The 11852-nt window shown below is 57.6% G+C and overlaps 1 protein-coding gene across 1 annotated transcript in view; it reads left to right on the top strand.

The window, feature by feature from the left end:
- Positions 1-11426, top strand: part of camta2 (calmodulin binding transcription activator 2) — a 39453-nt gene extending 28027 nt beyond the window's left edge. The window contains 12 exon segments of the mRNA XM_030087853.1: positions 57-241; positions 438-613; positions 722-800; positions 3329-3623; positions 3703-3947; positions 4030-4205; positions 4273-4477; positions 4774-4845; positions 4972-4992; positions 5160-5338; positions 10608-10682; positions 10800-11426. Coding sequence (XP_029943713.1) covers positions 57-241; positions 438-613; positions 722-800; positions 3329-3623; positions 3703-3947; positions 4030-4205; positions 4273-4477; positions 4774-4845; positions 4972-4992; positions 5160-5338; positions 10608-10682; positions 10800-10854 — 1763 coding nt within the window. The 3' untranslated portion in view covers positions 10855-11426.
- Positions 11427-11852: the final 426 nt, after the last annotated feature.

Genomic DNA, 11852 nt, shown 5'->3' with positions numbered 1-11852 from the left:
ACGTGTCTCTGCAGTAGAGGACATGTCTCAGGACGTGTCCCCGTCCTTGTGTCCAGATAACCAGTTCCGGATGTCCATCCTGGAGCGCCTGGAGCAGATGGAGCGCCGGATGGCCGAGATGTCCTCCAGGGACAGCCAGCGTCTTCATCATCCTCATCATCATCATCCTCAGCAGCAGCAGAGAGGCAGCCGGGTGGCCACGCCCCCTCCGGCTCCTCCTCCAATAGCAGAGGACCACCAGGTGAGGGGGCGGAGCTACTGCTGCTCTGATGTCATGAGAACCTGGAATACACACACACTCACACACACACACACACACACACACACTCACTCACACACACACACACACACACAGTCACACACACACACACAGTCACATTGTGAATGATCTGATTGAAATCTCCAGTAAAGTGTGTGTGTGTGTGTGTGTGTTGCAGGTGTCGCAGTGGTTCGAGCGGAGGATTGTGGGAGTGTGTGAGCGCATGATGAACGGAGGGCGTTGGAGCGGAGGAGAGAGACTCCATCACTCCGTCCGTCACCGAGGGATGACGCTGCTGCACCTGGCGGCGGCGCAGGGATACACACACCTGATACACACCCTCATCACCTGGAGGTACACACACCTGATACACACACTCATCACCTGGAGGTACACACACCTGATACACACCCTCATCACCTGGAGGTACACACACACACACACTATTTTTGTGTGTTTCAGGAGTGTGAACGGTGACAGTTTGGATTTGGAACAGGAAGTTGATCCTCTGAATGTCGACCACTTCTCCTGCACGCCACTGGTACACACACACACACACACACTCTCTCTCTCTCTCTCACACACACACACACACACATCTATGTGACAGTGTGCGTGAGATCTCTCCTGTGCATGTGTGTAGAGCCGTAGATGTGTGTGTGAGCCGTAGATGTGTGTGTAGAGCCGTAGATGTGTGTGTGTGTAGAGGAATAGATGTGTGTAGAGCCGTAGATGTGTGTGTAGGGTCGTAAATGTGTGTGTGAGCCGTAGATGTGTGTGTGAGCCGTAGATGTGTGTGTGAGCCGTAGATGTGTGTGTGTGTAGAGGAATAGATGTGTGTAGAGCCGTAGATGTGTGTGTGAGCCGTAGATGTGTGTGTGAGCCGTAGATGTGTGTGTGAGCCGTAGATGTGTGTGTGAGCCGTAGATGTGTGTGTGAGCCGTAGATGTGTGTGTGAGCTGTAGATGTGTGTGTAGAGCCGTAGATGTGTGTGTGAGCCGTAGATGTGTGTGTGAGCTGTAGATGTGTGTGTGAGCCGTAGATGTGTGTGTGAGCCGTAGATGTGTGTGTGAGCCGTAGATGTGTGTGTGAGCCGTAGATGTGTGTGTGAGCTGTAGATGTGTGTGTAGAGCCGTAGATGTGTGTGTGAGCCGTAGATGTGTGTGTGAGCTGTAGATGTGTGTGTGAGCCGTAGATGTGTGTGTGAGCCGTAGATGTGTGTGTGAGCCGTAGATGTGTGTGTGAGCCGTAGATGTGTGTGTGAGCTGTAGATGTGTGTGTAGAGCCGTAGATGTGTGTGTGAGCCGTAGATGTGTGTGTGTGAGCTGTAGATGTGTGTGTGAGCCGTAGATGTGTGTGTGAGCCATAGATGTGTGTGTGTGTAGAGACGCTGTGCAGGGACAGGTTGTCTCCTGACTGGAGGACTCGTCAGTACGAGGGTGTACCCAAAAAAAACCGGAATTTGATTATAACTTTTTATTTATTACATTTCAAAATAAAACATCACCGTCGCCTTCAAAGTAATCTCCGTCCGCATTAATGCAGCGCTCCAGCCGTGTCTCCCACTTCACGAATGCGTTGTCAGACCCGCGCGTAAAAGTGCCGTTTTGTGCCGGCTGCGATTTTTCTGTCACCTCCTCCACATATGCAAACCGCTGTCCCTTCAGCTCTTTCTTCAACTTGGGGAACAAGAAAAAGTCACTCGAGGCTACTTATGGCGAATAAGGCGGATGGGAGAGGAGAGTCATTTCTTTTTCCCCCCTATAACTGCGTGACGCGCAGCGCCGTGTGCGCTGGCGCACTGTGGTGGTGGATCAACCGGCTCCACTCCGCCACGACGCTCTGCTTCCTCCTCACATCCTCACGGAGCCGTCTGAGGACTTCCTGTAGTAGTCCTGGTTTACAGTCTGACCTGGAGGGACAAACTCGCTGCGGACGAGACCCTGGACAGCGAAGAAGCAGCTCAGCATTGTTTTCACGGCTGAGCGCACCTGACGCGCGGACATCTGGCCCTTTTTAAACCACCCGAACCACTCATGGACCTGATTCTTCCCCAGAGCATCATCCTTGTAGGCTTGCTGCAACAAGGTGAGTGTTTCTGCTGCTGTTTTTTCCCAGCAAAAAGCAGAATTTAATGTTTGCGCTGCTCTGGCTTCCCGGTCAATGTCGCCATTTTGGAAAAAATCGCAGACCTCCTCTGCACTCTGTTGCTATAAATAGCGCCTGACAGGCGTCAGTGTCACTCTCGGAGCTCAAATTTCTCACAGATGTGCACGAGGCTTACCTGCAGCACATCTGACGGCCAGAAGTCGGAACTCCTTATTATTATTGTTTTCTGACCAAATTCCGTTTTTTTTTGGGTACCCCCTCGTACAGCCTGAAACCTGCCGTAAATCACAAGATGCATTCTGGGACATTAGCTTCAAGCTAACTGCTATGGGAAAAGCCACTGACATGTGAGATGTGATCCTGATCCAGCTGTTCTCTCTCTCTCTCTCTCTCTCTCTCTGATCCAGCTGTTCTCTCTCTCTCTCTCTGATCCAGCTGTTCTCTCTCTCTCTCTGATCCAGCTGTTGTCTCTCTCTCTCTCTGATCCAGCTGTTCTCTCTCTCTCTCTCTGATCCAGCTGTTCTCTCTCTCTCTCTGATCCAGCTGTTGTCTCTCTCTCTCTCTGATCCAGCTGTTCTCTCTCTCTCTCTCTGATCCAGCTGTTCTCTCTCTCTCTCTGATCCAGCTGTTGTCTCTCTCTCTCTCTGATCCAGCTGTTCTCTCTCTCTCTCTCTGATCCAGCTGTTCTCTCTCTCTCTCTCTCTCTCTCTCTCTCTCTCTGATCCAGCTGTTCTCTCTCTCTCTCTCTGATCCAGCTGTTCTCTCTCTCTCTCTGATCCAGCTGTTCTCTCTCTCTCTCTCTCTCTCTCTCTCATCCAGCTGTTTTCTCTCTCTCTCTCTCTCTCTCTCTCTCTCTCTCATCCAGCTGTTGTCTCTCTCTCTCTCTCTCTCTCTGATCCAGCTGTTGTCTCTCTCTCTCTCTCTCTCTCTGATCCAGCTGTTGTCTCTCTCTCTCTCCAGATGTGGGCGTGTGCTCTGGGCCACCAGGGGGCGGCGGAGCTGCTGTTCCGGTGGAACGTTGTGGCTCTGCGGATCCCGGACTCTCTGGGCCGCCTGCCGCTGGCCGTGGCCCGGTCCCGAGGACACACCCAGCTGGCCCGGGCGCTGGAGGAGCTGCACGCACACACACACGCACACACACACGCACACACACCGGAAACACACACACCGCACGCACCGGACACACACTGCACCGGCAGGGACACACACACACCGGACACCCTGCCGTCCCCGCTGTCCACCAGTCCAGACACAGGTACTGCTCCTCCTCCTCCTCCTCCTCTTCTCCTCCTGCTCTCTGATTGGCTGTCCCCTCTTGGCTCCGCCCCCTGCAGGTCTCAGCTCGTCCAGCAGCCTCCCTTCGCCCGTCGACCACTCCTCCCCCTCTCCCAGCTCCGCCTACTCCAGTGGCCCCGCCCCCATGGACACCTCCCCGTCCTCGTCGCCCTCTGGCCCCGCCCCCTCTCCGTCCGGCCCCGCCCCCGGCGGATCCGGCCCCGTGCCCCTGTACTTGATGGACTGCGAGAACGCAGAGAACGAGGGCGAGGAGGAGGAGTACCTGGAGGAGGAGGTGCTGCAGGTAGGGGGCGTGGCCTCCTGGCCCTCACCGCTCGGGCCCCGCCCCTCGCTGACGCGCGACTCCGTTGCCGTGGTTACCGCAGGTGGACATGGCGACGCTGGCGGAGCAGATCATCGAGGCGACGCCGGAGCGAATCAAGCAGGAGGACTTCCCCCAGGGGGCGGAGTCTCCGCTGAGGGAGAGGCGGGACAACCCGGCGGCGCAGGACACCTGGCTGGCCACGTACCTGGAGACGGTCGACGCCCACTCCCCGCCCAGGTGGGCAGTCCTCCCGTTTCTGCGGAGACCGTCTCCGTGTCCGGGCCTCACCGTCTCGCTCTTCCAGGAGGATGTGCCCCCCCTCCCCTCTCAGCGCCCTGGCCCTCCAGAGGCTCCGCCCCCCCTCCTCGGCGGCGTGGGCGGAGTTCCTGAACGCCTCGGCCAATGGGAAGATGGAGAGAGACTTCGCCCTGCTGACGCTGACGGACGGCGAGCAGCGAGAGCTTTACGAGGCGGCGAGGATCATCCAGAACGCCTTCCGCAGGTACAAGGTGAGGACCGGGGGCGGGGCCAGGGCCGGGGGGGTGGGGCCAGGGGCGAGGATCATCCAGAACGCCTTCCACAGGTACAAGGTGAGGACCGGGGGCGGGGCCAGGGCCGGGTCTAGACCGGGACTGGACGGGGCCCCGGGGCCAGAGAAGGGACCAGACCACAATGGGAGTCAAGGGTCACCAGGTGATCTGAGTACAAGCCACCGTCTCAGCAATCACAGTGTGTGTGTGTGTGTGTGTGTGTGTGTGTGTGTGTGTGTGTGTGTGTGTGTGTGTGTGTGTGTGTGTGTGTGCAGGGCCGCAGGCTGAAGGAGCAGCAGGACATGGCAGCAGCCGTCATCCAGAGATGCTACAGGAAGTACAAACAGGTGTGTTTTCATGGTGTGTCCATGTTTTGTGTGTGTGTGTGTGTGTGTGTGTGTGTGTGTGTGTGTGTGTCCTCAGCTTCACTAACAGTTCACTAACCTGCTGTGTCGTCTTTCTCTCTCTGCTAGCTAACATGGATAGCTCTGAAGGTACTGTCTGAGAGTGTGTGTGTGTGTCTGTGTGTGTGTGTGTGTGTGTGTGCGCGCCAGCATATTTGCATGTTTGTTGTGTGTGTTTCAGTGTGTCTTAACTCTGTAGAATCTGATATGTACTCATGAAGGCTTCAGTAACCCCGCCCCTGCCCCCGCCCCCCCAGTACGCGCTGTACCAGAAGATGACCCAGGCCGCCATCCTGATCCAGTCCAAGTTCCGCTCCTACTACGAGCAGAAGCGCTTCCAGCAGAGCCGGCGCGCCGCCGTGCTCATCCAGCAGTACTACCGCAGCTACAAGCAGTACGAGAGGCTGAAGGCCGCAGGCCACGCCCCCAGGATCAGGTGACACAGACACGCCCCCAGGTTCAGGTGACACGCCGACACGCCCCCAGGATCAGGTGGCACAGAGACACGCCCCCAGGATCAGGTGACACAGAGACACACCCCCAGTATCAGGTGACACAGAGACACGCCCCCAGTATCAGGTGACACAGAGACACGCCCCCAGGATCAGGTGACACAGAGACACGCCCCCAGTATCAGGTGACACAGAGACACGCCCCTAGTATCAGGTGGCACAGACACGCCCCCAGGATCAGGTGACACAGACATCCCCCAGTATCAGGTGACACAGAGACACGCCCCCAGGATCAGGTGACACAGAGACACGCCCCCAGGATCAGGTGGCACAGACACGCCCCCAGGATCAGGTGACACAGAGACACGCCCCCAGTATCAGGTGACACAGAGACACACCCCCAGTATCAGGTGACACAGAGACACGCCCCCAGTATCAGGTGACACAGAGACACGCCCCCAGGATCAGGTGACACAGAGACACACCCCCAGTATCAGGTGACACAGAGACACGCCCCCAGTTTCAGGTGACACAGAGACTCGCCCCCAGGATCAGGTCACACAGAGACACACCCCCAGGATCAGGTGACAGAGACACGCCCCCAGGATCAGGTGACACAGAGACACGCCCCCAGGATCAGGTGACACAGAGACACACCCCCAGTATCAGGTGACACAGAGACACACCCCCAGTATCAGGTGACACAGAGACACGCCCCCAGTTTCAGGTGACACAGAGACACGCCCCCAGGATCAGGTCACACAGAGACACACCCCCAGGATCAGGTGACAGAGACACGCCCCCAGGATCAGGTGACACAGAGACACGCCCCCAGGATCAGGTGACACAGAGACACACCCCCAGTATCAGGTGACACAGAGACACGCCCCCAGTTTCAGGTGACACAGAGACACGCCCCCAGTATCAGGTGACACAGAGACACGCCCCCAGGATCAGGTGACACACAGAGAGACACGCCCCCAGGATCAGGTGACACACAGAGAGACACGCCCCCAGGATCAGGTGACACACAGAGAGACACGCCCTCAGGATCAGGTGACACACAGAGAGACACGCCCCCAGTTTCAGGTGACACAGAGACACGCCCCCAGTATCAGGTGACACAGAGACACGCCCCCAGTATCAGGTGACACAGAGACACACCCCCAGTATCAGGTGACAGAGACACGCCCCCAGTATCAGGTGACACAGAGACACGCCCCCAGTATCAGGTGACACAGAGACACGCCCCCAGGATCAGGTGACACACAGAGAGACACGCCCCCAGGATCAGGTGACACACAGAGAGACACGCCCCCAGGATCAGGTGACACACAGAGAGACACGCCCCCAGGATCAGGTGACACACAGAGAGACACGCCCTCAGGATCAGGTGACACACAGAGAGACACGCCCCCAGGATCAGGTGGCACAGACACGCCCCCAGGATCAGGTGGCACAGAGACACACCCCCAGGATCAGGTGACACAGAGACACGCCCCCAGGATCAGGTGACACAGAGACACGCCCCCAGGATCAGGTGGCACAGACACGCCCCCAGGATCAGGTGGCACAGAGACACGCCCCCGGATCAGGTGACACAGAGACACGCCCCCAGGATCAGGTGACACAGAGACACGCCCCCAGGATCAGGTGACACAGAGACACGCCCCCAGTATCAGGTGACACAGAGACACGCCCCCAGGATCAGGTGGCACAGACACGCCCCCAGGATCAGGTGGCACAGAGACACGCCCCCGGATCAGGTGACACAGAGACACGCCCCCAGGATCAGGTGGCACAGACACGCCCCCAGGATCAGGTGGCACAGAGACACGCCCCCAGGATCAGGTGGCACAGAGACACACTCCCAGGATCAGGTGATACAGAGACACGCGCCCAGGATCAGGTGACACAGAGACACGCCCCCAGGATCAGGTGACACAGAGACACGCCCCCAGGATCAGGTGATACAGAGACACGCCCCCAGGATCAGGTGACACAGAGACACGCCCCCAGGATCAGGTGACACAGAGACACGCCCCCAGGATCAGGTGACACAGAGACACGCCCCCAGGATCAGGTGGCACAGAGACACGCCCCCAGGATCAGGTGACACAGAGACACGCCCCCAGGATCAGGTGACACAGAGACACGCCCCCAGGATCAGGTGATACAGAGACACGCGCCCAGGATCAGGTGACACACAGAGAGACACGCCCCCAGGATCAGGTAGCACAGAGACACGCCCCCAGAATCAGGTGGCATAGAGACACGCCCCCAGGATCAGGTGACACAGAGACACGCCCCCAGGATCAGGTGACACAGAGACACGCCCCCAGGATCAGGTGACACAGAGAGACACGCCCCCCGGATCAGGTGAGACACAGAGAGACACGCCCCCAGGATCAGGTGGCACAGAGACACGCCCCCAGGATCAGGTGACACACAGAGAGACACGCCCCCAGGATCAGGTGACACACAGAGAGACACGCCCCCAGGATCAGGTGGCACAGAGACACGCCCCCAGGATCAGGTGGCACAGAGACACGCCCCCAGGATCAGGTGACACACAGAGAGACACGCCCCCAGGATCAGGTGACACACAGAGAGACACGCCCCCAGGATCAGGTGACACAGAGACACGCCCCCAGGATCACGTGACACAGAGACACGCGCCCAGGATCAGGTGACACACAGAGAGACACGCCCCCAGGATCAGGTGACACAGAGACACGCCCCCAGGATCACGTGACACAGAGACACGCGCCCAGGATCAGGTGACACACAGAGAGACACGCCCCCAGGATCACGTGACACAGAGAGAGACACGCCCCCAGGATCAGGTAGCACAGAGACACGCCCCCAGAATCAGGTGGCATAGAGACACGCCCCCAGGATCAGGTGACAGAGAGACACGCCCCCAGGATCAGGTGATACAGAGACACGCGCCCAGGATCAGGTGACACACAGAGAGACACGCCCCCAGGATCAGGTAGCACAGAGACACGCCCCCAGAATCAGGTGGCATAGAGACACGCCCCCAGGATCAGGTGACACAGAGACACGCCCCCAGGATCAGGTGACACAGAGACACGCCCCCAGGATCAGGTGACACAGAGAGACACGCCCCCCGGATCAGGTGAGACACAGAGAGACACGCCCCCAGGATCAGGTGGCACAGAGACACGCCCCCAGGATCAGGTGACACACAGAGAGACACGCCCCCAGGATCAGGTGACACACAGAGAGACACGCCCCCAGGATCAGGTGGCACAGAGACACGCCCCCAGGATCAGGTGGCACAGAGACACGCCCCCAGGATCAGGTGACACACAGAGAGACACGCCCCCAGGATCAGGTGACACACAGAGAGACACGCCCCCAGGATCAGGTGACACAGAGACACGCCCCTAGGATCACGTGACACAGAGACACGCGCCCAGGATCAGGTGACACACAGAGAGACACGCCCCCAGGATCAGGTGACACACAGAGAGACACGCCCCCAGGATCAGGTGACACACAGAGAGACACGCCCCCAGGATCACGTGACACAGAGACACGCGCCCAGGATCAGGTGACACACAGAGAGACACGCCCCCAGGATCAGGTGACACAGAGACACGCCCCCAGGATCACGTGACACAGAGACACGCGCCCAGGATCAGGTGACACACAGAGAGACACGCCCCCAGGATCACGTGACACAGAGAGAGACACGCCCCCAGGATCAGGTAGCACAGAGACACGCCCCCAGAATCAGGTGGCATAGAGACACGCCCCCAGGATCAGGTGACAGAGAGACACGCCCCCAGGATCAGGTGATACAGAGACACGCGCCCAGGATCAGGTGACACACAGAGAGACACGCCCCCAGGATCAGGTAGCACAGAGACACGCCCCCAGAATCAGGTGGCATAGAGACACGCCCCCAGGATCAGGTGACACAGAGACACGCCCCCAGGATCAGGTGACACAGAGACACGCCCCCAGGATCAGGTGACACAGAGAGACACGCCCCCCGGATCAGGTGAGACACAGAGAGACACGCCCCCAGGATCAGGTGGCACAGAGACACGCCCCCAGGATCAGGTGACACACAGAGAGACACGCCCCCAGGATCAGGTGACACACAGAGAGACACGCCCCCAGGATCAGGTGGCACAGAGACACGCCCCCAGGATCAGGTGGCACAGAGACACGCCCCCAGGATCAGGTGACACACAGAGAGACACGCCCCCAGGATCAGGTGACACACAGAGAGACACGCCCCCAGGATCAGGTGACACAGAGACACGCCCCTAGGATCACGTGACACAGAGACACGCGCCCAGGATCAGGTGACACACAGAGAGACACGCCCCCAGGATCAGGTGACACAGAGACACGCCCCCAGGATCACGTGACACAGAGACACGCGCCCAGGATCAGGTGACACACAGAGAGACACGCCCCCAGGATCACGTGACACACAGAGAGACACGCCCCCAGGATCAGGTAGCACAGAGACACGCCCCCAGAATCAGGTGGCATAGAGACACGCCCCCAGGATCAGGTGACAGAGAGACACGCCCCCAGGATCAGGTGACACAGAGACACGCCCCAAGGATCAGGTGACACGCCGACACGCCCCCAGTATCAGGTGACACACAGAGACACGCCCCCAGGATCAGGTGAGACACAGAGAGACACGCCCCCAGGATCAGGTGACATACAGAGAGACACGCCTCCAGGATCAGGTGGCACAGAGACACGCCCCCAGGATCAGGTGACACACAGAGACACGCCCCCAGGATCAGGTGGCACAGAGACACACCCCCAGGATCAGGTGACACAGAGACACGCCCCCAGGATCAGGTGACACAGAGACACGCCCCCAGGATCAGGTGGCACAGAGACACGCCCCCAGGATCACGTGACACAGAGACACACCCCCAGGATCAGGTGACACAGAGACACGCCCCCAGGATCAGGTGGCACAGACACGCCCCCAGGATCACGTGACACAGAGACACACCCCCAGGATCAGGTGGCACAGAGACACGCCCCCAGGATCAGGTGTCACAGAGACACGCCCCCAGGATCAGGTGACACACAGAGAGACACGCCCCCAGGATCAGGTGACACAGAGAGAGAGAGAGAGAGAGAGAGAGAGAGACACCTGGAGAGAGACAGACAGAGGGAGAGAGAGAGAGAGAGAGAGAGAGACACCGGGACAGAGACAGTCAGCTGACCTGTGTTTCCTTCCAGAGGCTCGTTCTTGACTAAGAAGCAGGACCAGGCGGCCCGGAAGATCATGAGGTTCCTGCGGCGCTGCAGACACAGGTACACACACACACACACACACACACACACACACACACACACACACACACACACTTACACACACAAACGCCTGGCGCAGTTGTGTGTCAGTGTGTAACTGTGATTGTGTGTTTTCAGGATTAAGGAGCTGAAGCAAAGCAGGGAGCTGGAGAGGAGAGGACTGACCACCTGACCTGCTAACTGCCCCTCCTATTACCCCCATGGCCCTTATTGCCCTCTTTTTGCCCCACATGTCCCTTATTACCCCCCCATGTCTCTTCTTGTCCCCCAGGTCCCTTATTGCCCCTCTTCTTGCCCCATGGCCCTTATTGCCCCTCTTCTTGTACATGAAGTGATTTATAATCTATTTAATTGGACAGAAGCTCGTTTCCATATAATCTATATTCTAAAGTTTATAGACGCTCAGATGTTTATTTATTACTGTGTGTGTGTGTGTGATTGTGTGTGTGTGTGTGTGTGTGTGTGTGTGTGTGAGTGTGTGTGTGTGTGTGTGTGTGAGTGTGTGAGAGAGAGGTCCAGTCTTAAGCCCTCCTGATCTTGAACCAATCAGAGCCTCCGTTTCGAACCCTGTGGATGACGTCATCAGTGACATCATGCAGTGGGCCGTGAGGCTCCGCCCCCTCTGAGCAGCTCCAGTCGGCTGTTTCTACTGTTAGCATGCTAGCATGATTTCCCTGTGCTGCAGTGACCTTTGACCCGGTTCTGTTTCTACTGTTTGACCTGGAATAAAGACTGTTGTTTCTACAGCCGGGTCGTCTGTGCAGCGCTACACAACCGCTACACAACCACTACACCACTACACAACCGCTACACAACCACTACACCGCTACACAACCGCTACACAACCGCTACACAACCACTACACCACTACACAACCGCTACACAACCACTACACCGCTACACAACCGCTACACAACCACTACACCACTACACAACCACTACACTGCTACTATTGTATACTGTATTCACATTCTAAGCATCATGCTGTCATCACTCATGTGTCCACCATATTAACCACACTCTCGTCATTATGCTGAGATTCACTTGTTTATTTACAGTTTTAACCACATTCTAATGAAGATGTGCTGATTCGACTGTTCACTATGTTTCACCTCATTTCTTTTTTTTTCTTTTCTTTTTTTCCCCTTGTCCTGTTCAGCAGCTGGACGT

This window comes from Salarias fasciatus, unplaced genomic scaffold (assembly GCF_902148845.1).
Source record: "Salarias fasciatus unplaced genomic scaffold, fSalaFa1.1, whole genome shotgun sequence".
In the NCBI taxonomy this organism is placed as follows: domain Eukaryota; kingdom Metazoa; phylum Chordata; class Actinopteri; order Blenniiformes; family Blenniidae; genus Salarias; species Salarias fasciatus.
This window is presented reverse-complemented; position numbering and strand designations above follow the sequence as displayed.